This window comes from Rhea pennata, chromosome 6 (assembly GCF_028389875.1).
Source record: "Rhea pennata isolate bPtePen1 chromosome 6, bPtePen1.pri, whole genome shotgun sequence".
Taxonomy (NCBI): domain Eukaryota; kingdom Metazoa; phylum Chordata; class Aves; order Rheiformes; family Rheidae; genus Rhea; species Rhea pennata.
Genome location: NC_084668.1, coordinates 44,350,133 through 44,377,980, shown reverse-complemented (window position 1 = coordinate 44,377,980; position 27,848 = coordinate 44,350,133). Strand labels below are relative to the sequence as shown.

The 27,848-nt window shown below is 37.6% G+C and overlaps 1 protein-coding gene across 8 annotated transcripts in view; it reads right to left on the bottom strand.

Annotated features, from left to right (window-relative positions):
* Positions 1-27,848, bottom strand: part of DIP2A (disco interacting protein 2 homolog A) — a 126,772-nt gene that overhangs the window by 56,386 nt on the left and 42,538 nt on the right. For 7 of the 8 annotated variants that reach the window (XR_009958847.1, XR_009958848.1, XM_062579335.1 and 4 more), the window contains exons 3-5: positions 17,707-17,826; positions 10,014-10,133; positions 4,492-4,737 (exon numbers count right to left, since the gene is read on the bottom strand). Coding sequence is in view for 6 of the 8 variants with exons in the window: in XM_062579335.1 (XP_062435319.1) it covers positions 4,492-4,737; positions 10,014-10,133; positions 17,707-17,826 (486 nt within the window). In the remaining 2 variants the exon portion in view is untranslated. Of the gene's footprint in view, positions 1-4,491; positions 4,738-10,013; positions 10,134-17,706; positions 17,827-20,909; positions 20,995-27,848 lie in introns of those variants that run through there. The other variant, XM_062579337.1, reaches the window with a different exon arrangement.

Here is a 27,848-nt window from a genome sequence, read left to right as displayed (position 1 = left end):
ACAGACCAACAATATAACGGATGTGCCGATCCACAGCATTCAAGTTATCTTATAAGCACCTCAGAGCCAGGTCTGATGAAAACGAATGTCCCTAACTTTAGAAGGGAAACGGCAGGGATCTGCAAGAGCAACGTCTTTGCTGTCTACAGCTACTTTAGCCTACATGCAGCAAAGAACAGACCATCCATAGCAATTCTGCGCTGAGAAGGCAAGATTCTTTCTATATGAGTAGTATATAATTCGATTTTCAGGATTATTTGTGCTCAGATAAAAACATGTTAGCTTCATTAATTATTTAGGCACCGCATTCACATATGTTCACGAGAATCCATGAAACAGATCCGTATTATCTATTATGTACTGTGACAAAACATAGAAGGAGAAGTGGTGCGCCATCAGAAAAAGCGTCTGAACAGACATACGACTTAGGGAAGTAAGGCTAATTCGATTTAGTCTGAAACGCCTTTCCATCATTGATTAGATGTGACAGAGATAAATGCAAAGGAGAATAGTACTCAAGGAAAAAGGTACAGAAGACAGCATAGAAAATTAAAACCCAGGTATCAGACAGAAAGTGATCTCTAATGAGGAATCTCAGTGTAAAGATTCAAACACTATAGAAAAGTCACATGCACAACCTCAGCAGGAAGACAATTTAGCGCTAGAGACTGCTGCATCCGATTGTTTTATCTCCAGGAAACTACTTAATCAAAACAGACATTCAAAATATGTTTATTAAATTGTATTGGAACAACAATAAAACAATAAAGAACAAACAAAGCCAGCTAGAACACAACAGGCTCCACACACATGCAGCTACTTCATTCTTGCAATTTCCTCTTCATTTAACTCGTCAAAACCCCACTTCTAGTATGCTTTCCTTTGCAAACTGCAGCCGTACTGTTTAGAGAATCACTGCAGTTCAGAGTATCAACTCTCATACCCCTACTTCCCCTTAGGAAAAGGAATTATATCTTTAAGTCTTTCTATAAATAGATCATGGGTCAAATATCATGGTTATTCATTTCCCCAGACAATCTCCAAGTAGTAGTTTGGGAAATACAATACAGCTGAAACTGTGACCTTGTAAAAACCTGGACACATTGCTGCCCTTGCTCCCTCCAAAAAAGAATTTTACACTAAGAGAAAAAAAGCCCTAAGAACAGATGTAGATGTTGTCCTTGCTTTTACTGATAAAAGACAAAGATATCACTTTGCATAAGATGAACATTTATCTAATTTTACTCCACACTGTAACTTTGTACTACAAGCACTGTAGCCTATCGCTCAGACTGCAATTTAGTATGATCTCATACTGTAAATGCAAACTGGAGAAGACTAACCACAAGGAAACAAACAGCTAAATTTAAATCCTCTGACAAATCAGATTTATGAAAAAAGTTATTCAATACACACACAAAATATAGAATATCTTAATATAACATAGCATTGAAAATATGTAGGATATCCTTTATATTGTTTATGTCAACAAACTGAGTGAAAAATTAGCTAAATTTACATTATGCTCTAGGGACTAATCAAAGCAATCCTTTGTGAAAGTATTCTGATATATACCAATAAAAAAAAGGGATTTAAAACAGAAAAACTGAACCAATTTTCATATCTTACGAGCAAGGAAGTCCACAAACATACATGCTGATGAATTACGTTAACATGAAAAATATTAAAACTGAACTGCTACTGGACATCTATGAATGCTAGAAATGAGAATGAAAGTCAATAGAACATGGTAGGTGTTCCAGAAATGAGGAAGACTTCTTTTGCAAAGAGACATTTAATCCTTTTTGACCAAGGCACCGGAAATTTTACTTTTCTAAATATTTTTTTGGAGATTGGCTCTATGCTTAATGATTCCTGAAATTCCCTTCTGATACACACTATAATTACATATTTATTTCCCACAACTGGAATTTCAAACCACTCCACTGCACACAGTCACACATTCAGCTATTTAAACTCTGAACTTTCAGCTGTTCATAAGGCATTAATTCTGCATATGATTTTCATGAGTAAATAGTTTGGATGGATAGGTCTTAAGTAGTTGATCGTGAAATGTGATGTGTATTTATATGGCCTAGGATATTTTACATAACAGGATTCTGGGTTACATTTTGCATGTATTGTTATTCCGTTTTGTAATTTGAAATTTTGTAAAAATTTCGTTAACAATTGTATGTACAGCAATAGTTATCTTTCAAAGTTTGTTAACTTTAAGGAGCTAAATACGATCTCTATGAATCTATTACGTGAAAACTCGACTGCCCTCAAAGACTAAAGCATGCTGTAGGAATATTCCATCCTATTTTTGTCCAGTAAGTACAAACCCCACAAATTTCATACTTTAAGAGATTCTGAAGTTAGCAGGCTTTCCAATATTCTTCCAGTGTACCCTGCATGCTGGACACTTCGCAGTGGAACTATGACTTCGCAGCAGCATTTCAAATTCCCTAAACTTTACGAATAAATAAGCTTGGAAATGGGAAGATAAGCATTTTAGATACATTTACAGACAACAAAACGGGCACTTGTGGTACAGATACGAAAAATCTCATTAACAAGAAAGATGCCCTAAAACTTAACCTAAGAGAAAAACTTTTCTAACTAGTTTTTTCATCACTGATAAAGCACAGGAAAAAAAAAAAAAAAAAAAAAAAAAAAAAATGCTGACCATAACTTTGGAAAGAGAGAAAGAAAACAAAAAACAACATTTCAGTACGGAGCAGCTTTCTAAGGCAATAGTATAAGAACTGGGGGAAGAAGAAGAAAAAAGCAAGTTTTGCCTTCTGTAAACGCTTAGAAATCAAAATTCCTCTCTACATTTCACTTCCAAAATAGAGAGATTCCAATTCAAAACAGAGAAGGGAGCAAACGTAAGTAGCAAAAATACAGACGGCCCTTCTCAGAGACTCCTTGACATGAAAAGAGCCAGGGAAACACAGAGGGAGAACACAGGGAAAAAGCTACTCCCTCCTCCTAATGGCTCCACTTGTGGGAGAAAATTGCCAGCACTGTGGGAATTTGGATGTAGGACATGACAAAAATGATTCAATCCTCATTTCTGCCAGCACCTACTCTGTGTAAGAGACCCAGAGAATTCCTTTTAGGGGACAGCCAGTAGCTTCCTCTCTTCCTTTCATAATGTGCTTTGGGAATCTGAAAAAGCAAAGCTCCAGGTCAAACTGTGAACGTGCAGTTAAGCCCATGTCTACTGTAAACTAAGGCTGATGTCCCCAAAATAACATAAGGTAGAAGGCATTTGAAGAGAACAGTGGCAACGAACTATGAATCAACACTCTCAAGAATGGCAGCCTCACGATAGATGCAAAGACTTGGTTTTAAGTCTATTGAAGCATTGCAATATCTGCATTTTCCGTATCTGATTTAACCTGTTCTCTGTAATGATTTATTGAAGACTGCCTGTAGAGTGTACATATACATACAGCTACAGCTAAGCAAAGAGGCAGACAAGTAGGGTGCCAAAACATGCAACCTTCGTGAATAATATACAAGTGATATCAATTGCATATTACTAACAACATGAGATAAGAGCTTCATGTTGCAGTCCCAGGTGAAATACAAATCTAATTCTTCATTTTATTTTATTCTTTTAAGTCACTTCCAAAAAACGATAAACTACTTGAAATGCAAAGTTAATTGTTCCTCCTCCAGGTCCTGCTTCATAGTATTATTATACATGTGTTGCATGCACACAAAGCCACCATTTAGCTTCACTAGAGAGCAGGAAAAACATTGTAAAAATTATTTCTATGCTGGAAAAGCAGTCCTTTCTCCCTCTCTAACAAATCTCCTAAAAGCACAAGACAAGTGCTCTGCATTTTGGACAGAAACAAAGTAAATAAATTCAGGACCCTCAGCATTATAAAGAGTGAGGTAAAACTCCCATTTGCATTTTGGCTTACCAATAGTTCCACATTTTCACTTATAGAAATTATAGAGCACTATTATTCATCATTTTAAATTCAACTAAAACAAAAAAAAATCACATTTCAACTTGAAATCTAACTTTGCCAATGCCTCTGATTTCATATCTTTCCAAAAGATTCTAGATGTTTTTATAGTTCTTTGGATGTTTACCACTCAAGTTACTTTTGAAACCCACAACCTCAACTTATCTAAGGTAAATGAATGTAGATCAGAAAGCATGCATTAAAAATATGATCCCTTTCAAATTCTGATTTTTAATTTATTGAAGTTTTCACTTTAGATAGTTTCTTGATAAATGAAGCATTTTATCCAGAGAAGGCTTGTTCAGGTCTCATGAACAACTGTTTTGGTTTAAATTAAACACATATACATCATACATACCTGGTCTGTGGACTGGACATTGTAAGGCTACTTATGGATACTTCCTGATGAAGCACAGCACTCATATCTGACTTTTGTGTTAATCCCTGCTTTGGCTTTTTTAATTTGAGTTTGTTTTAACCACACAGGCAGTTCTTTACTGACCTAGCTGGGTGTGTGCCATGAGATCTGCAAGCACAGTGGCAGCAGCGGTGGCAGTAGCAGTATTGGAAGCAGCGGCAGGTTTCCCTCCTGGATGAGATGAGGTGGAGGATGCAGAGGATGAGGTGGAGGAGCCCTGAATAACCCGGTTAAGCCAGGGCTCTACGTTGGAATGGCTCTGGAACGGAGTGGAGGTGATCCGCCCTTGCCGACGTAACGAGCCCTCATCTTCTGATGCTGACGATGTGTCTGTGATTAAAATAATGATGACAGGCATGTAATGTGGGAATGACCCAACAGACGGGAACATGAAGTTTTTCCATGTTCTTCACGTAGCGTTCTCATGTGCTAAACATGAGGTGTGTGTATTAAGCAAATGGTATACTCATATGCACTAATTCTGCTCATTGCCTTTTTTTAGTGTTAGGGTAACAACTTCTACACATTATAGCTAGAACACACTTGAAACAAAGTTTCATTTACTTGTATTTGAAAAGACAGGAGACTTGAAAAAGCTACTGCTTAAGCTACCTAGTACAGGCACTAACCACTCTAAGTGGGCATACCATACCTGTTCCATTGAAAGGATATTCCCATTCTGAATAGATCAATTGGGACTCAGCCTCTCTGAATAAATTTTATTGTTTTTGGGGAGGCTGGGTTGGTTTGTTTGTTTTGAAAGTCTTCACTTACAGATTTTTTTGATCACATTTTTGAAAACTAATTACTAAAAAAGTGTTGTACTAGAAAGTTCAATAAAAGTAATTTTATTAATCTAAAAATAATTTTAAATAGGATTAAAAAGTATGTGTTTTAACCACACAAATTGATACTAATGAGCACTATATAGAAATGCTTAGTTAAGCATCTTTTCACTGTGGGTATATGATTGTTGCTGTTGAAGTCTGATTAATGGCTCTTATTTAAGTTACCTTCCAGTTACTCGGACCTTGCCAAAAGTTTCCCCTTTGTACTCTTTCCACATTCGTTATCTGCTTGACAGCAATTAAAAAAGTCTTTTTAAAGATCAAGAAAACATAGCTCTACTGGTTTCAAGTGAAAACCAGAAACTCTTGTTAAAGAAAAATCTTATTTTTCAGTTCGACTTCTCCTGTCAAAATTGTTGTGAAACTGAGGCTCATCACAGAAGTGACAACTACATCAGTTGGATATTCAGTCTCTTCCAAAAGAAACTGCTGCATTCTAAAAACTGGGACCTCAGCGTGTTTCACCCCGGCTTCCAAGCTAATTAAAGAAAAGCTGCTAAAACAGTGCACTTCTTATATATTGATAAACTTCTCATGAAGTCAGTTCATGAATATAAAACAACATATTGCCTACATAGTGATAAACTTCATGTTAAATCAGTTTGTAAAAAGCAGTCTTAATTCACACATAGTGGCATGACCATTAAGAAAAAGGTGCTGCAGACAGAAGATCACAAGAGTGGTCAAAAAAAGAAAAAAAAAAAAAAAAAAAGAAAAAAAAAGAAGAAAAAAAGGCAGTGTCTACTGATGAAAATACCTACTACAGTCTTTTCCAGATGCTGTCCTGCATGATGGTGGGAACTACCACAGAAATTCTGCAACCTTAGCTTTGGCATTTTTTAAATCCTTTGAACACTTAAGTGTTCTTAAACAGTAAAAGCACAAACATCAGGAAGCATTTCATACAAATTCAGCTTGAGGAAACGGCCTTTTCAAAGTTAAAATTGCAGATCTCTCATGACTTGACCATTCCTAGTCAAACATGACAAGTTTTGAATGAAAACACACAAACAGAGAAGATATCTTTGAGAAGATACAGCTGTGGTAGATCACCATTCCTGGTTCTGCGTCTGGTGTATTTCTGGTCTACTTCCATAGTTGTAGTTTTTGGCTGCTGACTCCCTCTACTCCTGGAGAGGAGCCAAACCAACTCCTTAGTGCTTGCAACCTTCTCTTTTTTTTAGGCAGAAGGCAAAAATAAACAATTCCAGGAAAATCTAACAAGACAAGATTACAAACACTCGGGTTTAGCAAAAATACACTTGTGATTTATTATCACCTCTGAGTGAAAGTACAGAAAAAAATGGTTTCTCAAAGGATACATACTCTGACAGTGTACTTTACCCAGACATAAATCTAATAAAGTCTGTATAAAATTGCTAAGATTGCAGATATTTTATATAAACCGTAAACACCTTTAAGTTTCCAAACTTCAGGCTATAAAGGAAAATGTAAACTTAAATGAGATGCTCAGAGTAATTAGAAACATTCTAATAATCATACACAACTGCAACAGGAAAAGTAGCAAGTTCTTGTCAGTAAAGGAGCTCTCTGACAGTCACAAAGAGTTAAATGTCAGTTCTTGATGTGCTGTGCATAGAATGCTATGTACTTGGCTTGCAATTCTTCCTGGCTGGGAGCTGACCCAAGATAGCCACAGAAACCACCACCCTTTGGACCAAACATGCATTGAAACTACAGCTGAAATTCTGATCGTATGAAATCAGTCGGAGAAAGAGCAGAGACTCACCAAGACGAAAACAAAAGCGCATTAACATTTTTGGAAGGATGACTGATAAAAGCAGTTGCATTATAACCTATCAAGGGAGTTGGTTTTGAATCTAACATTGTGACTGCAATCTGATGCTTCCTTCCTGAGCAGTGCAAGTAACTGTTTCTAGCACAACTTCAGCTTTTAAATACTAAAGAGACCTTGGTTTTAATTGCATTAGCATCTGCCAATACAAGGATTTGGAGGCAGAGTTTAATGGCTCAAGCCTATACATTCCCAGTAACTTGAAACTGAGAGAAAATATTTTAACCTCAGCATGCAGAGTGCTAAAGTAGTTGATAAAATTATTTTGAAGGAAGTCAAAAGAACAAAGGTATGTGGAGCTCCTGTTCCCAGCCATCGTGAGTTTAGGACAATTACTCTCTCAAAGATGACTTCACTGAAGGTGCAAAACTGTCTGTCATTCAGTTGTAGAAAGCACGTGGACTGTGAGTAGAGTTCAGAAATCTTTTGCTGAGCTCACATATTTAGACAAAGTTATATGCACTCTCAGAACATAGCACTTACTTTGCAGCACAATCTTTCATGAAACATTTACCAGTTAATATAATCTGCTGGTTTTTGCTTTTGGTTTCAGCTTTTGGGAGAGGAAGGAGGGAGATCACCTCCAGATCCAGCAAGTCTTATGTAATCTCCCTGCAGAGCAACAACCTGCTGTTGATGCTTGACAGTAGAACTTGCAACTCTATGGGTGACTCAGGTTCTTTTCAATGCAAGATTTTTCTTGCTGAGCTGGCTTTGCAAATGAAGGAAAACAGTCTTAGCCATGGAAGGACTAAGACTGTAAATAAATACAGCTGAAATAAGTCCACAGAGTATTTTTTAATGGCTGGATCTTTCAGTGATACAAAACCCATTATGTGATCTGTTCTCTTATAGAGAGAATGAAAGGAAAATCCCAAATCCCATAACTAGTCACCTTTGTTCAAATTCAACATGTCAGTTCTCAGAGAGAAAATCTAATTCTTCTTATAAAACCATTAGTTTGGGTACTTCTGTATCCTATTAAAGCCCAGTGTGAGTATATTTGGCGTTTGTGCTACACACTTGGAAAGGTACATTAGAAGATACTCTAGCAGCTCCTGGTTAACAGCATTTTTTTCCTAAAGAAAGAGTGAAGAATCCACTTTCCTGACACCAATAAATTCAACTGCATTCTTGAGCAGGGTACTTCACAGGAGCTTATCATATCTAAGTTCTGTTACCATCCTTCACAAGAAAGCATGCTGAAATGTATTTGATACGACCTGAGCTGTACATGTGGCTTCCCTGTGTGAGCATATACAGGGAAGTTATCTAAAATTGTTACAGAATCTCTCAAAATGCCCAAGACCTTTTCTCCTTTGAAGCAGCATGCAGAATTCTGACCTCAGATTGAGTGGCTGTAGCAGTATCTGTGGGGGAACCATCAGAATTATATCTTCATATCTGTCCTGAGGGTTTCCAAAATATTTGGATATTTTGGTTATTTAAAAAGACTGCAGGGAGATTCTTTCTAGTTTTAAACAGAGGGAGACAAGAAAAATCTATCTGAACCCCCTGCTCCCTTAACCTATACAGCTCAACTCTCGGGTGTCAACTATTTTTGTACACCAAACATCAGCATGTTCTCTTCTTGTCACAATATACCTCACTCCAAACACAGAGTAACTTGAAACATTACAGGAATAAGAGAACAGGATAGAGTGATACTATACAAAAAGCATGACTGATTGTTCCATCAAAATTTATTTTAAACAGTGAGGAAGACTATGGCCTTGAAGGGCCATAAACAGAAGTTTTAGGACTTCTCTCCTGAAGTCTCAACATACAGATTGGCACTAGAGTTTCATTTTCTCAATGGTTTTAATTTAGGCTATTCTTAACAACTTTCACATACAAAAACAACATGTATGCAAGATGCATGACATGCACAAAACATGCTGAAATAGTTACTCTCACAAGTTTCTGAGTAAATGAATATTAGAAGAGTAAGCTACGTATCTTAGAGGAAAAAAAAAGGTGAAGACAGACCAGATTCCAGATTAGTTAAAAAGAAATATCTTCTGTAATGAAAATAAGCAGAAAATCCACAAAAAAGTATTATACAAAAGCATGCAACTAGCAAAGAAAGTAAAATTTCCTCTGAGAAGGAACAGACAGAAGAAATACAGCCCAGGATGCAAGACAGCAGCACAGCAGAGCTCTTACTGATACGGGATAAGGAAGAAAATGGATGAAGAAGGGCACTAGAGGTCAGTGTGCTTCTACTCCAGGCCACATTAAGAAGGACCATACTAAGAGCATGTCATTCTAAACTTAAGAGCTTAGGGGAAATTCATTTGCTTTTTTATGCAAGATATGGGCCCCAAAATATTTGGCTTGCTAGCACAACATGTATCTGCAGAAACGTTCTTCTCTGTCTCTAGAGAATTCATTGTGAGACAACAAGATGATGACTTTTTTCTTAAAGAAGTTTTAGAGAGAACATTCTGAGCTAAACAACCTAAACAACTATAGCATTTGATTACTTGAATGTTTTAAATTGCTCACAGTTGAGACCATCTGATCAATGTTCTGCAAGCTAATGCAGCAACTTAATGCTTCAGCATTTTCTTCATCTGTAAGGAAAGGATCTTATGCAATAAGCTATTTATGGCTCTGACCTGCTTGCCAGACTTCCGTCTTTCCCAGTGAGATTTTATGTATGAGAATCCACTTAACGCAAAACGGGTAACTGCTCACTCTAGTTATTATTGCTTTCATGTGGACCTCAGCACCTGCAGTATCTCTAGATGAGATTAAAAATCTTCAGGAAAGACACAGAACAAATCCAACCAACACCCGATTGTCAAGAATAACAGCCATGAATATGGAAGAAGTTTATTGCAACATATTTCCAAAGTAGCAGAACAACGCATTTGGGTTTTTTTGTGTTTTGATATTAACTTTACCTGGCAAGATTTACATGTTAACTCAGTAGATACCTGGAGGCGTGTACGTTTCTACTGAAGAGTGCACAAGAACAGATCGTCTTTTTGAAGGCATGGGCATTTTTCTCTCTTTGTATTTCGCCAGTGCTGCTTGTACTGCTTCAGTGTGGACATCTGTATGTGAATAAACAAATAAAAAAGATTAATAAATTAAGTTTAATCATGATTTCCTTTCTAGAAACACAGAAAGTCTCAATTCTACCTTTTACAAGGCAAATACAAAATACAAAAGCTGAATCACATTACAACCATAATGGCTTTAGTCCTATATATTCAGCCTTTCTCCTAGAAACTCATTTCTCACATTGCAGAAAGAAGTCCTCAATCTCAAAGGAGCAGCATTTCTTGGAGAAGTAAAAGGTCTAAGGCTAAAGCACAGTAGTATGGCTTTGAATTCTGAAGAAAGGACATCTGCATTTATTCAGTCTGGGAGAAATATAATTGAGACCTATGGTATTGCTGCCTTCCCACCAGTTTGGTTCAGAAACAACTGATGCAAAATTTAAGGGAGGATATAAGTGAAGCAGTGGTGGTGGGGAAGAGCTTTCATTAGGAAGAACACCCCAAAAACTAATGTTGAAATTACAGAACACCTAGCACATTAATTGAGCCATGATTTTTTTTAAATAAATTTCAACGCAGATACTGCAATTTGACAACTGTGACACCAGGGAAGGGGCACATACTTTCCATTTTCCTGTAAGCAGGAATTATGCTAATACAGTCATTAGGTATATTTTAACATTTCTTATTTTTAAGCTACAACTAAATTAACTAAGATTAAAAAGGAATTTACTGTTCAATCAAATCAAGACCACATTGGTGATAAGGCTTAATGAATTTAAATAATTATAAATGATCTTCAATAAATTTTGCACTTCCTTATAGCTTTTGACACCAAACATACGAAGTCCAGGCAGAAAAATAATCGCAAGAAGTTGTCAGATGTCAGAGAGAAATGAGAACGACCGAAATAAAGGATCTTATGAACTAAGATTTCACTTCATGACAAACTAGTACAAGGTACATACAGTTGCATATACCTACGACTAGCCAAAAATCAAGTACTTTGGTAAGACTAAAGCATATATCCAATTACATTTCTTTTACACAGAAGCCACTGTGCCAGAATTCCAGAATAATGTTGAATTTGCAAAAACAGCTCTATTCCTTTCATTAAGTATCATCTAAATTGAAGGTCTAGCAGAGATTAGAACAAAGTCTACCAACAACCTCTGCTGATCTTGGTTCTAGGCAAGACAGTCTCTTTTTTCCTTCTTCTAGAAATCTCAACCATGCCCCACCCTGTGTACAACACCCCCAATTCACACGTCATCTCCAGCATGATGCATCGCTCCTAAACCTTACTTTGTGGCAGCTCATGGTCAGCACCACTAGGAAAGAGAGTTCGTCTTCTGATAGATGTAGAGTTCCTGCGCTTGCTAAGAGGTATCTGTTCCCAGAACTACCCCAAAACCTAACTGGATCATGCTCAGCGTGACCTTCTTCCTAACAATTTTGGAATACATTGATCAATTCTAGTTAATTTTGACAATGTAAGATTGCTCAAGGGAAAGCTAATTGGTATGTATTTTTATGAAACCTGGAGGAGACCTTTCAGCATCCCAGGGAACGGAAGGCTAGGAAGCAGCAGAGCACAGCACAGGAGAGCAACACGAACAGGACATCTTGGTATAAACCACTCTTCGTCTCTCAGCTGTGTCCCCACGCCCTGGATAAACACCTCACATTTGGAGGACAAGCCGCCAGTTCACAATCTCAAAACCAGATTGCAAGTGCATGGTCTCTGTGACCTAACTGTCAGGGCCTCGTTGCACAGCACGCTTTGCTTCCATAAACGAGCTCAAACCTATGTCCGGAAATACGCAGGCTAAATACTGGCTGCTGCATTAGACTCCTGCTGCAGTCCCTCACTTTGCAGATCGGTTAATGGGTGTTTTCTGAATTTAAAATTTGCTACCCCCATTGCTCCCAAACACCACCCCCCTTCCCGGACTACTGTCTGTCTAATCTTAGTCTCTCCTGATGCCACTTTTGGATTCCTTTTATTTTTATATTTATTGTATTGAAATTGTCCACCTTTGTGCTCGTGGACACCCAGAAATGCGACACAAACCCATTACTTCCACAAGGCTCCAGACAGTTTAAGCACAACTGAACACACTTAGTTATTTCATTGTGATGCTTAAATGCACCAAGGATACTACTGCTGTCCACTGACTCGAGAAGATTACTTGGATTAAAAGTTATTTTTGCAGCCTTTCAAGTTAGAGATAAAAGGTCAGTTCTACAGAACACGTTTATGTAGGAGAACTTTAGGCAAAAGCAAGCAGAATCTTTTAACAAAGATTATAAATACACACACACACATTTCAAATACGCAAATTTCTCTATGTATTTCAGGAGATTTTTTTTTATGTTGCTTCAACATTTGATAGTAAGAACAGAACAAAAGACATCTTTTTTTTCCAGGAAAGGTCTTCCAAAAAAAAAAAAAAAAAAAAAAAAAAAAAAAAACCCAAACAAACAAACAAAAAAAAACCCCCAACTTTTATTAGTCTGTAGTAAGTAGCTCAATAAATAACCTTGGAGATAAAAAACGAAAGTATTTCTTAATTGGTTGTGTATTTAGGGAACAGAAAGGACTAACTGAAGCAAGGATGCACTGGGATAGGTCACAACATCATACAGATTTGTGGTAGCAAGCACACTGCTTTTAATTCCATTTCCAGAAGGCAAAATCAGCACCTCCTTTTCCTCTAGCCCTCTTATCCCCCCTGAAGCCTGGAAAATATGAGACTACATGATAAAAGGTAACCAGAAGACAGTCACAATTAGTTTTTCTGCCTTGGTGTGCTATTTTCATAGTGCTGACTTCTTCAGCTTCTTCTGTATTCACTTAAGATCTACTTCCAGGTTGAAAATTCTCTTTTAAATATCTTTTCCTTACATGACAACTGGATAAGACCATCCTCTATCAGCCAAATTGAAGTAACTGGTTTCACCTTCCTGGAATGCTTTGTTCTTTTTCCATATTTCCTTTAAGAGCTTTTCTACATTATGAAGATGACAAAACCAATTTAACTAAGAAAAAGGAGAAGGAATGAAATACTTTCAAGGAAACAGAACACTTGGGGTATAAATATTCAACAATTATTATAAATTAAAGTTTATCTGAACATAAGATTGCAAAGGGAAACTCTCTAGCATTGCCTGTTGCTAAACTCTTAAACATTTACTTATGAACATGATTTAACATACAATAGGTAAGAAACGTAGGGTTCAGCTTTCTTCATGTAATTAAACTAAATAATAAATAATTAATTCAAACTAAACACTGTTTATATTATGTCATGTTTCTGAGAAAAGGAAACATAATCATTCAGCTGGGAACACTGACAGAGATGAACAGCATGCCCAGCTCTTACTAAGATTAAGCCTACCAAAGTGAGAAAGAAATACACATGCTGCCACCCAAAAGTGAAATAATCTGTCTCGGGGGAGGGAGAAAAAAAAAGAAGAAAAACACAGTTGCAGTTCATGATCTTTATTAAGTTGCAGCAAACTATCAACTTCCTATTTATTGGTGCAACGTACTTTTTTTTTGCAAGGTTTTGTTGTAGCAAACCATATTATGTTCCCTTCTGCCTCTTTTACCTATTTGCATTTTCTTGCCTTCAACATCTCTTTAGAAAAAGATGGGGGAGGAAAACTTAGGGACCAGCCCCTGGTTTATCTATCACCTCAACTGTTGCACCATAAACCCTCTAGCTATTAGCAGAATAGTGTTTTTCTGTCCTGCCAGGAGCCTCTCCTTTATCAGCCTGATTCTTGTCCCTGTTCTAGGCACAGGCAAGAATTTCTACAGGTGTTCAGAGAAGAATGGAATTAATAAGCTCACCATTTTCACTACTGGGAAATAAACACGCTGGCATACAGACTGGAGAGGTTAAATCTGTGAAGTGGTCCAAAACGGGAAATCTTGTAAGGGATCATTAGACCAAACCTTCCAGTTATAGATATTCTAAGAACTCTTATCACACTCTCCACACTTGTTGCCCAAACTGAATCTCTCTTCCACCAAAAAAACCTTCCACTGGAAGCTTTGTGTTTACTTTATCATGCTTTATTAAATAGTCTTTCAATAGTGAAATACTGTTTTCTCACATTAAGAGAACTAGTATGACTGTGGCAAGGCTGGTTGAGCACGTACGAGATCAGTGCAGGATCGAATGCTACCACGCGGAACAGCACACAAAGCTGATGCATTCTGCATGCTGCTGTGCAGGCACCACACCTGCACGTGGGGCAGACGAGCTCAGCAGCTGGAGCAGCTCCCTAGATGCATCTTTTTCTACTCTTTCAAGTAGGTTAGCAGAACGGGTTGTGTATCACAGCTGTACACCCAATAAGGCATTATCATCACAGGCCCAGTGCTGATAGGTGGAAAACTCCAAGTGGAAAGCAAACGTATAATTGCCACGAGAGCATTTTCAGACACCCTAAACACTTAGCAGCTAACTTGTGTTCTTAACCAAAACCATGCAGGGCGGAGCCTGACAGCCTGAATGTGCAACTGTCTTCACCAGGAACAGTGTATCCAGACGAAGAGAAGCCAGCAGCAACAGCAACAAACTGGACCACCAAGGGGTCCCTGAATGAGGGGCTTACTGTTTATCTGCCTGTATTGACGCCTGCGGAGTTTCTACATTTCTCATCTCCTCCGTCACACTGTTGTCAGTAAATAGAAGGAAAAATCTGGTTCAAGCACTGTAATGTTAACTGCTCTTCTGGGAACACGTTCACTGTTGAACATTTTCTGGTAATATTTACTGCTTGAAGACAAAAATCTGTGGCTGATATAAAAATTAAAGTCAATTTAAATGGAAGATGACTCCGGGAAAACTATAAAAAAATCTGCTTACAGCTAGTGAATGGCGGATTAATTGCATATTAATGCAAAAATGTTTCTCTTGCTTATTTTAAGTAATTTATGTTGATGGTCTAAAATGACTATAATTGCTCCAAAAGAGATCCTATTTTATAAAAAAACGCATTCTATCCTCATCAGCTACTCTCAAATAGGACACAGCAGAACAGATGAGATACAGAGAAAGGAAAAAAGAAATAAATAGAAGGCTGGAATAAAAAAGAAGAATCTAGAAAAAAACTCTGAAGTATAAAGAACAAATAAGATATGCAATGGATTGAAGAAGCACTAGTGGCCACAATGACAGCCTGAAGCTCCTTACCCTGTATTATATTTAACATATATCAACATACGGCAAAATTCTTTAAAAGACATTGTTTCAAACTGTTTGTGGTAGACATCTTTTTGTTTGGTAGAAATTGCTTTTAGCTTAGCTAGAAACTCTCAGATGAATTCGGATTGCTTTCAAGCTACTATGAAGCACAGTGATGACTTACACCAAAGTATTTGAAAGAAAGGTGGAAAAAAAGTTATTTACCAGTAACTGCTGTTCTCTGAGACATGGACTTAACAATGTATTCACACACTCTATGTATACCTAGATCTCACAGCACAAATAGCCATGAAAGAGCACTGATGCCGCAGTAAAGCATTTTCTAGTTCAAATCAACCAGATGATCCAACATCTGTTAGAGTGGTAATACTTTCAAAGAGTAAAAATATATTCAAAAGCCTTGTATTTTTCTTTCAGTCTACCTTCTTCGTATAAATAAAAGAAAGAAATGCAAGTTCAACAAATTTGAAGTCTTTTTTTTCCTAAAAATGAGAGAGGAAAGAGGAAAAAGTTATTGGATTCTGAAAGCTATATCTACATAATGTATCATGCGTAAGTTTAGATCAAATGAATTAAGTAAATCCTTTACTATTTGATTCCGATAACATCTGAGCACACTAAGTCTTGCTGTATTACCACTAATGGGAAATAAAAATCCAATTTCGTATGTTGCAACTGGGAGCTCCCCCTCTTCCCCTCAAACAGTTTAAATTCCTAAGTGATGAATGCATTCTAGGTAAGAATTTTAAATAAAACATGACTTAGGGGAGCAGTGATAGGAAATCACATCATGAGCTGACAGACCATTTGAAACGCTACCTAGCATTTTGGCAGTGGCCAGTCATAAGTGCAAGAAATAACCTAAAAAAAAAAAAAAACCCACATATCAGGCCTCACCTCAAATAACTGTCTGCTGACAGGACTGCCTGAACATTTAGAGTTGTTGAGAAAGTCTAATATTGAGAAGTAAAACTTTTGGCAAAGCTGTAAACCTCCAGAACTGTGAACAGTACTTCAGAATCAATGGAAGTCAACTCAAAGAAACTTAAATCAGCAAGACCATAGAAAAATATTAACTGAAGCTCTGGGAAGAAAAGAGGAAGCACTGATGCATGGATAACATTTAAAAGCCATCTCTATTCATTTGCAAGCATGCTAGCAGAAATTGAAGTTCATGCGCTACTACACATTTCACACTGTAAGACTAGAGTCCTATGCTAAACTTTCTCCAAAGAAACTTCCCAGCTTGGAAATCAGGGCTGTAATTCAACCATTAAATTTTAATTTTCAGTATATATTCATCAGTAAAACTATACTGCAAATACATCAGAAACACAAAGATAAATTTAAATGACAATTTGCACAGTACTTCAAAACATCTCACTTAGAAAAACTTCTCTATTCCAGGAAAGATTGCATGGTATCAAAATTACCTTTCTGCAGCTGACTACATATGCCTCTTCCAGTCATCCTTACAGGTCCTCAGACTATTTAAGATTTCTCATTCACCTTTCAATTATTCATGAAAAACCCATGCAGATGCATCATCTCCATTTTTAGAACAAGGTTTTCTCAAAGTAAATGTGAGCAATATAAATACGATGCAGTAAGTACCATGGCCAACTAGTTACACATTGAGATGATCCAAAGACCAGCAATGTATTAAGGAAATTTAGTACATGTCATTACTTGTACTCCCTTATCCCCAAGGGACATTTCTGAGACATATAATCACCCTGGAAAACAAACAGAAAAACTTCTCCTTCAAAGCCTTAAGGTATTTAGAATAAAAAATTCCCGAACACCTGTCTTCCTCACTATTGTGACAAGGAATTTTACAAGGAAATAATGTATTTAAACCACCTGAAAAGTAACAATGGAAACAGGATGTGATGAGGATACAGATATTTTCACAGAAGTTTCCAAAACAGGTTTGTCACAGTCATGTCCATTTAAAATTACTCTAGAATATCCATTGTGACATTTCCCTTTTTTGTGCTTTTGCTTTAAATCAGGAAACATTTGAAAGTGAACTATGGTAAATATGATAATTCTATAATCTTCCTGTTTAAAACAAAAAAAGTAAAACAAGAAATATGCAATCTATAGTCCTCAGAGTGTTTAAATGTGTGTTCTAAAGACCGGAAATCTGATCAACAAGAGAAGTATGTTCAATGTGGTGTAAATGCACAATAAGGAAAACAACACAAACAATCTACAATTTCTACCTCTCCTAGTGCTTCCTCCATTTTGGAGTTCAACAAAAACACTTGTATGTAGAAATCCACAAAGCTTCCATAAAAATATTCCCTAGCTCTTCCCTTCTTCCAAAGTACTTCCAATTCTCTCCCAAGTTATACATACTACTGTGTTAAGATACCTTCTATTTTTCTTTTTCTTACCAGATCGGAAGCGTTCATCCCTTGAGTTGGTAGAACGCGACTTCTGCTGTTTGGACACGGCAGCTGTAGCTTGTGAAGAGCCTGGGACTCGGTTTTCTGCTTGCAAGGATGGATCCACACCTGAGAAAATAAGTTCATTTCAGTACAAGTTCAGGTTCCAAATAAAACATCTATTTCATGTTACCACTTTGCCACCACCTCTGACACCTACTTACAAACCAACTGGAGCACTAAGTCTATTCCTTTAAAAGCCTCATTGTCTTATTTTAAATTGACATTCTTCAAAGCAAAACCTAATTTGATCTGTTTAGCATTTTATCCAGAATAAGAAACCCTCCTGCACAACTGGAAAACTGCTTTGCTCTATTCAGGAGTAAATGATGAAGAAAGTAACAATCCTTCCTCGATTCTTTCTCAGTGTTCTACATCCCAGACGCATCCAGCTGGCCGCAGGGACGAGGGGAAGGGATCCAAACTCCTTTTACTGCCTGAACTCAACTTACTGTGAGATGACGAGAGAAAAAACTACAAGCCATCCAGAACTAAAACACGTCTAACCCTGTTAACATAAAGGTAAGTCTGAAAAATACCCAGCAGAACAGAAAGCTGATTCCCACAACCAGATCAATTTAAGGTAGTTTGCAAAGATGACTAGAATTATACATCAGTCCTGGAGCTGCTGAAAAGACAAGATGACCCAGCTCTTTTTTGCAAATAACTTAAACGATTCCATCAGATTCCTTTCAACTCCACAAACAGGACAGAATTTGAGTAAGAAATCTCGGATGTGCGTACCTGTTTGATCTGTAGCCGTTTCACACAGCAAAATCCAGAGGATTCATATTTTGTAAGAACTCTGCAATTCTCTAATAAAAGTTTGACATATAATAAGGGCAGAATTAATCTGTTAACTTCAGCCATCTAACGACTACTCCTCTAATCTTGGTTGGCTAGTACTTTATATAAACAGTAAAGAAATACAGATCTCTCCTGTACACTGTTTATTCTATCCCCTAAAAAGATAACTACAGTAAGAGGAACTGACCTGCTCTCTGGGGTATCTCCTCCGGCAGTCCAGCATAGGACTCTAGACAGATAACTTAGAGCGGGCATCTATCTTTAGGCTAAAGCTCAGGAAGATGAATCCTATCTTTACGCTCTGCCATGGCAGAAATAAGGGGCGGACACTCCTTTGGTAATATTAAATATCCCTTGTTACTCCTCACCCTCAAAAAAGAGCGGACTTATTCCTGGCTCTTGATACATCTGCAGGGACTAAATAGGCTTGAACTACTCACACTTGCAATTTTATTTTATCATCCATTATACGTCTATGAAACCATGGACCATGAAACCAAGGACTGAAAACTCTACAGGTGCTTTGAGGATACATGTCACACAAAGCAATGAAAAATTAAAACAAAAATAGAGGAAGGAGTGAGTGATCTGTTTACTAAAACTGGTGAATAATACAGTCTTCAGGAGAAAGTGTGATCAGCACAACATATTAAACATATGTGATACTATATCGCAGGGAGTGTGTGTGTGGGCGTGTTGTACCAATCTGCGCTACAGTTACATCCTTAGTTATTTGGCTGACTGTTGAGCTTAGCAGCAAACTGTCTGTAATCCATGTAAGATCTGCTGTTACTATGTTACTAGCTCTTGTACAAGACAAGACTAAGTTTCATCTTCCACTACTCTTTTCTTCCTTCAAATGGCTTATGCCTTCTTACTTGTGCTCAGCCTCCCTAGAATTAAAAACAATCCTCTCCAAATCCAGATAATGTCATAAAGCAGCTTTCAGTGAACTCAAGCCATCAGTCTTGAGGCAGTTCTTTTGGAAGGAAAAATTAATACTTAAAGGTAAAAAAGCATTCCTCTTCCCCTCAACGAGTTTGTGTTTCCTCTCCTTCCTCCTAAAGGTGTACCAAGAAAGAAATCAGTAATTAACGGGTAAATAAACTAGTGTTTATGAGAGATTTTTATTAAGATCTTTCAGTAAGACCTGTCTTCATTTTTAAAGTGCAAGTTTTCAATTCACATTTGGATTGAATATACCAATTCTACCTCAACTAATCAAGACTAATTTCCAAACACTCTCTCTTAAAATATGAAATCCTCGGGAAAATTGTGGGTTTGGGGTTTTTTGTTTAAAACCTTCCCAGTTAGACTTGTTTCTATATATCATTTTTCTTAGGTATCTGTAAAGACCTTTTGCAATTAATAGTAAACAGTTCTGGACACTCAGAACAGCAAACTTTAATTAGTCATAAGTTCTGGAAAGAAATATGTATAAGTCTTAATAGTAGAAAAAGTATCACACACCAATCACATTGATATAAGCTTTTAGAAATTAATCCAATTCCAGAGAAGTGCTTCTAGCTTTTACAATTCGCTACAGAAGAGGCAAATACACTCACTTAATGAAGTTTTCCCACCCTCCAAAAGCAAAACTTTTGAAGTAGATGAAGGGCTAAGAAACATCAAATGTAACAAACCATCAAAATGTCACAGGCCAGAAAAGAAACTGAAGTTCCCAAAGGGGAACAGGCATATGTGGAGTTCTGTAAGCCTAAGATATTTCAATGCTAACCAATAGAAAGAGTTAATATTTCTTGAAATGCTTAAACAGAACCTTGTTCCAAACTACCATGCAAGCAGAATTGATTCAGCATATCTTATACTTGAGCAGTGGTGGAACCATTTCAGAATTGTATTTTACATTTCATGTAATCACAAAGTTTTACATCTCCCCAAATCAAAAGCCTAACTAGATTTACTGGTTTGTAAACAGTTAAACTTCTAGAATTCACAATCAGTGAAAAAGACTGAGGCAAGCTATATCCTCGAAGCCTGGGCCAAGAAAAGAACAGATGCAAGTAGCTAATGTGGTAACTGAGGGGGTGAAGAGGAGGAGAAAAGGGATGAGCAGCTAAGCTAGGAGTCTTCTGAAAATAGATTGCCTATTTATGAAACTTTCCAACAACAGCAAATCTACATTAGGAGAGTCCCTATTCAAAAATGGGCCAAACATGATATCAATTTTGTGTGATCTTGTCTCAAAGGACTGTGGAAAAGGAGGCAACAAAAGAGGGCAAGAATGATTTTTTTTTTTTGGTGCCTTTCTTTCCCCCAAAAAAGTAGAGAGGGATATTATTAATTTTATGTGGTAGAAGAGACTAATGTCCTACTCAACCTGCCTTTCTCCCTGGATGTGAAATATCTCGTTACTGCCTTCATCCGTCTCCTGCAGTGTTGTGGGCTGCCGACATGCAGCAACTGCAGAGCCTTGTAGTCTGGACCTGCAAAGCCACAATGAAGACTCTCTCCTGCTCTGATCTCGTGCACCTCGCCAAGCTGGCCAGCGTAACTCGACATTTCATTGCAGCCAGGTTTAATCCCTGAATATAAGGGGAAAATAGGAGGTTTTAGATGGGAAAACGAGCAAACAGGCGATATTAAGTAACAGAAGACAAGCTGCAGTGGAATGCTCCTGAGCCACGTGCAATTTGAGCATTGCCATTTGGCCACTCCAGTATTTGGGTTTTGGGGAAAGGAGTGAACAGGAAGCGAACACAGAACTGCATCAAAGCTTACCAGCTCCAAAAGCAGAAGTCTCTCCTCCACCAACACTCACAAAACACATTTCTGAGGATTAGAACTAGTAGTTTACTGCAATGAAATACATAATAATTAACTGCAGAAGCTCCCTTTAAGACCGGCTGATGCACAAAAATCAGCGGCACAGTCAGAAACCAAGCTTGTGTTTCTGTAGGTTAAATTTCCCTTTTCCCTTTCACAGAGGAAAAGGTTTCATGCCACAGTACAAAAAATCTGAAAAAAATCACCTTTTTTTTGTAAAAACAAGGTGACTAAGACCTTGTACCTAAAGCTTAAGCCACATGGTTACATACCAGAAAAATCCTGTTCTGCAAACCTGGTGAACTTGTTAGTTTATTCTGGTACTATGCAAATCATTACTTTCCTACTCTTCGGCAAAACTAGATGGATAATTAGGCTCCATTGACAGTAAAGACGGGCGGATCTTTCAAACATAGCATTTTATAAAGTACCCATTAGAGAAACTCCATCCCCTATTACTACATCCTCTCCATTTTGAACATATTCCGAAGCAAGCAAGAACGGAAAGTCATCATAAAGAGCCTGCTAGGTAAAATGCATGTTCCAATTAATTGAACAGAACAGGATGAGATGAAAATTAATATTGGAATTCTAATTGTTTTTTTCCCATTCACCAACCCTGTAGAATTAACAAAGCTAACACTGACATTTCTTGCAATTTTGTTTTACACAAGCAAAAATGATCACATTACCAACAGGCAGTGATTAGTTTAAAATACAATGCCAGTTCTCTGCCAGCATTGCTGGGGAGGGTGCAAAAACCAGTTAACAGACAGTTCTGTTAACTCAGTTAACAGACAGTTAACTGATGATCTCAACATAGATTTTAGAAAAACAGCATTTTAATAATGCTGCAGATAAAAAGCACTTTTGTTTTGTAAACTTTTTTGTATATATACAACTATAGCTACAAACAAGTTTCTCCCACTTAGCCCCCCATAGCTAATATTTTGTGCCTGTACATGTCAATTAAAACATACATTTAACCACAGTATGAAATCAAAACGCTGCATGGAAGAGAGAAGACTGATTTAAATGTGAGAAGATCTGTGATCCATATAGACTTCACCTGAAAAAAAAATGAGCTGTGTATTTGACAACAACGAATTTGTAGCTATGTGGCACATGAAAACATGCTACTCAATTACATATAAGCTCAGGAGCAGAAAAATTCCAAGTAAAGTGAAATTTAACAGCCATAACCCACTAACTTTGCTATTCTGTACAAAACTGCACTGGAGCAAAGTGCATATATCAAAGTTTCCCCCTTCCTATATAAAAAGCTTTATTCTTTATAGCTATCAAAAGGATGGACTTCGTAGCTAGAGGACTTTCCTGGGGAACATATTTGCAGAGCAGTTGCCCTCCTGCTTCTTCCATCTTGTCTATGTAAGATATCACTGTAACTAAACTGTTTAAGACTTTTCCCCAATACCTTGGCAAATTCTTTGCGACAGTTATTAGACATTTGAATCTAAATGTCTCTGCAAAAAACCCCACTCATACTGAAATGCATCTCCCAAAGCAGAAATCCAAACAAAGTAGTTCCATTTCTGAACTAGGTTAATTTATGAGAGATAGTTGTACCAGTTTACTAGCCAAATTCTTCCAAAAATCTCCTCCCTCAAGTTTTAAAGCAAAACTGAAAAGTAAAACCAAAGCAGTTAAAAAATGGCAAATAAATCCACCCAACCCAGTTTTACTTGCATGCTTTGAGTTATATGTTATGTGTGCATCTCTCATGGCTCAGTTAAGCCTTTGTGCAGCTGTTGGACTGGTTCTAGGACTACGAAAGGAACAAAAGCAGAAAAACCCAGGTTCAAAGCACTGGAGAATGGTAAAAGGAGTATGACACAGCAGAAACTAGGGTGGGAACTCGTGGCCTGGCTCTAGGCCAGCCTTTCAGGCTGCTCAGCCCTGCTGCAGCACCTCCTCCGTGCCCACCCCCAGTCCTCTAACCCTAACCTGAGCACCCTCTGTGCTGCCCTCTGGTCCCCCAGGGCCTCCCTGTTACCACCCAACAATCAGGTAGGGCCCAACACCCAATGGGGGAGATTTACCCCAAGGAATGCAGTGTTTATTTGTTTCCTCTCTGCCTTTACTTGGCCTAGAGGCAAGAGACTTTCTGGAGTTTCTCAGTTAGAAAGTCTAAATGAATAGGTAACGTCTTTCCTAGCAAGGTGTTCAGGTTGATGGATGCACACAGCAAGGCTCCTTCCCCATTAGCATGACTTTGCACACCACGGCAGAAGAGGTGCATGTCTGTCTAGTATATTCACACATCTAACCTCTCAACTTCATCCTGACTAGGGCAGCCTGTACTCCTCAAAGTCTTCTCAACCAAACGTGCATAGTAATACTAATGTGCATCGAGCTTCACTGCAGCTACACAAACAAGTAAATTCTAGATTTCTTTACAAAAAAAAATCTTAGATATGCACAGTCATTGCTAACTCAACTGTAAAGGAAGAAAGAGCTCTTCTCAGAAAAAGGATCTGAGTTGCTGAAGTTTTAAATGAAACATATCAGATTGAGTTCCAAGTCTTTTTGCAGGAAACCTAAGGCAGGAGGCTAAACAGAAAGTATTCCTCAGGAGTAAGAAATCTGAGGTTCTCTCTTGACTTTTTGATCTGAATAGCCTCACCTCAGTTGTTAAGCTTCTTGTACTTCCTTGGGTCATAGCTCAATGTTACCATTCCTTCTACTTGCACCATGTTTCAGGATGGACACATTTTCTGCTTGAGGTCAGAAAAGATTGAGGTGTTCACAACTTCTGAGCAAATGAAACTAAAGGGTCTACCCTAATTCATTTATTAGCTCAACTATGAGTTAAAAATAAATAAATAAAAGCAGTCTATACATACATTACACTTGACTTCATCTTGTGCCGTTCTACAACTTTTTCCTCTACACTGATTGCAGATGGAAATTTTTTGCTAAAAAAGAACAAATCCTTACTAGGTAAACTCTCTTTCTGTGAACTTTATGAAGAGCTGAATTTTAAGGATCTCCCAAAATTTAATGGTGGGTACCAACAGCACATTAGTGAAGCAATAATCTGCTTCAAACTTTAGCTGAGAGATTTCCTTTTGGAGAAAAGGAAACACTTGATGCACTTTCTTCCCCCTTCTACTGAAGGAAGCATACTAGAGTGGCAAAAAAAAAAAAAATGCGGAAGCATACAAAGTGCTCGATAAAAATTAATCAACCCCAATTTAACCAGGGAATTCAACTGTCTAGAAGATACTGACAGCGAAAGGCACACCAATTTAGACACTGTGACAAGGCTGGTAAGGAGAACACCTGTGTAACCTTAGCTTACGCTTTTGCTTCATCATGTTTCAGGATGATGTTGGCTACATCACTTTTTCTGAATTTGGATTTATTTGCTGAGCCTGCACTGATGGTGCCTATTTAAGCACACTGATTAGGAAAGGGAAACCACCAAGGATGATAGATGCAGCCAAGTTTTAGTCTTGTCCTGATGGCCACAGAAGTTTTGAAACTGAATTTGAGCAAAGAAGCAGGCACTGTCTATTGAAAAAGTCTCCAAAATAGCAGCAGCAACATGCCACAAACACAGGAGTGCTAAGTGCTACTCTCTACAAAACCTATCTAAGAAAAACCAGGATACATGAATCCTGCATCCTCGTCTGCATTATTTCTAGGACAGGTGTTATCTCTAAGTAAAACTCTGAGATCACAGAAGTGAGGTTTTATTTTCTAAAATGTGATGATAAAACGTATTTACCCAAATGTTTCCAATGGAATGAAAATCTGAGTTTCATGTACTGTTGTGGAGCATTTGATCACTTGCTCTTGGCTGTGCCAGGTCTATGTCCTGATTCATAGTGATTCAGCCTCTAAATCCACAATTAAATATTCTGTAACATCCACATAGAGAGATTATTCTTAAAAGGATGTGATAAATAAGCTCTACGCTATCTAGGTGACCTTAACTTTCAATGTTCTAGGTGGCAACCATCGACTGGTTATCAAAAGAATGGTGAGGAAAGATGAATGGCTTGGACCTTGAAGTTCAGATGACTTGAAAACCATCTGCCTGATAACCAATTTCTCTGACATATTCTGTATACAGAGAGAGATCTCCAAAATTTAGTTTCTTCCCTTGGCAACAACCCCCAAAACATCTGCTTTACTTGGATATAGCTAGATTGATGCTGGAAGACTCCTAATTTTCATTAAAAGTTTACCACAAAAACAAACAGCCAAAAAAACACAGCAAAGTTTATAGTTCAATTTCCATATTCAAATTCCCAAGCTAGAAGAATGCATTATGAAATTCGGTCAAAGATTTCCCAGTGTGATACTAAAAATCACTTAATTAAAAAGGCACATAAACAGCAGTCTCTTGATATTTTCAGAAACTGCTAGCTATAAACAGCTTCTTAAACTAGCCCACTTGATCACACTAAATTTTCATACACATTATCCTATTAAGATCTGTACATACCTTGAACATAGCTTTTTACATCACCAGTAAAAAGTAGATGTTTTAATTCAATGACACACATAAAGATCACAATTGCCCACAAAGAAGTACCCAAAAAGTATTTCATAGCTACATAAAAACAAAAGTCATGTATTCTTGTGAGGAGCAGTTTTCTGAGACTGAAGCAAGTTCTAAAGATGGTACTCTTAAATCTAGTCTCCTATGTTAGCTGACTACTTTGTAAAAATTACACCCAAAACACGTCCTTCTATTTGGCAATGTTAAAAGAACATGCATTCATCATTTACCAGGCAACCAAAAACATCACGATGTAAAATATATACTTTTGATTTTCAGGACTTCATATGGCCTGGATATGAAACTATCAGTCATACTAGGCTGTACTGCTAGGTTGTCCTTAAGTACTAAATAACTGTTGGAAACAAATTAGGCTCCAGAATTGGCAACTAGGGATATCAAATAAGGTATACAAAACATGGAAATATAAAACATACCAGCCTCAATTAAAAACAGAGGAGGGTCCATCATCATTTTTGTTAAAACGAAAGTTTTGAAAGCACGACGATTTTGCTGGAGCAGAAATGGTAGGTAAAGGAAATAGAGAAAAGAGCAAAACAGTTTTAATTATGATTGAATAACTCTGACAACACAGTAAAAATGAAGCTGGTACAGAAGTTTCTTCGCTAGCGCTAATAAATCTAGTGAAATCATTCCCACAGATTTTGTAAAGGAGTACCAGAGCACAGACTGCAGTCACAGCCCACATTACAGAGAGAGGCAAACATAATTTAAGTATTAACACTGCAAGAAGCTCATCCAGAAACCAGTAAACTAATAAAATGACCATTATGAAGCTACGGTGTAGATGCCCACATTCTCATGAGTTAATTTTACTCATGGAGTTAATTTTACTATGAACTGCAAAATTCAGAGCTTCAGAGGTTTTGAAAAATAATGCTTATTCAAGCTTTAGGGTGGTCCTCTATTCTCGTAAGTGCCCACCAGAAGAATCACTTTCTGCTTCAGTGTAACATTTTGTAGTCAGAACCTGAGATTTGCTTTTTTAGGAGACATGAGGGACCTGTTTTTTCAGGTCTGAGGACGCTTTTTTTTCCAGTCTGAGCAGGCTTTCAGAAGAGGTTTAGAAGACTGCTCGCATGAGGCTTGCTAGCAAAGACAGATGCAACAATTATCTGCTCCCTGCACACACAGCACACGAGCGCGCATGGTACGGCTGGCTCACAGCCTCAGTCTTAGGATCCACTTGGCTGACTTGGACGAACATCTCAGGAAAATGAATTTCACTGACACCTTCAAATAACTAGCCACAGTGCTACTGAAAGGAGGTTCAAGAGGACAACCCAGGGGCATCATGCAGAAATCCTACTTCTATATTAGCAGCCCTTATGAAAGGGGAGTATCTCCATGCAAACAGGCAGGAGGATATTGGGGAAAAAAAATCCATAAATGTGTCTAAAACTGCTAGATCTCCCTATGAATCAACAGATGTCCCTTCACTGAGGGCAAGAAGCCCACTGAGAAAGGAAACCACAGTGCTGGATGCTTCCACTGCGAACCAACTGTCTCAGTTTCTGACAGTATTAGAAACAGCCACATGATGGTTTTCCACCTGAATGGCAAGATGGAAGTTTTTAAAATGTATTGAGCATGGTCCTACAAAACATCAGGGAAGAAATCAGTAGACATGGTCCATGGGGGTACCAATAACGCAGGAAAGGCAAGACAAATGTTTTCGGATTACAACTTAAGCTGTTAGAAATGAAGCTGAAGACCAGCATCTTCATGGTTAATATAACTATTCCACTAACAGAAGCAAAATTACATCAGGAGATGTAAGAAAACTGTGAACCTAAGAAAACTGTGAAACAAAAAATGTTTCCAATTCATTGAAACTAATTAACTTTTGGAATGATGAGTTTTTGGAAAAAGGACAAGATTAAATTTAGAATTTACATTTTTAAATTTAGAATTTAAATTTCATCTAAATCAAGGAGCTGCTATG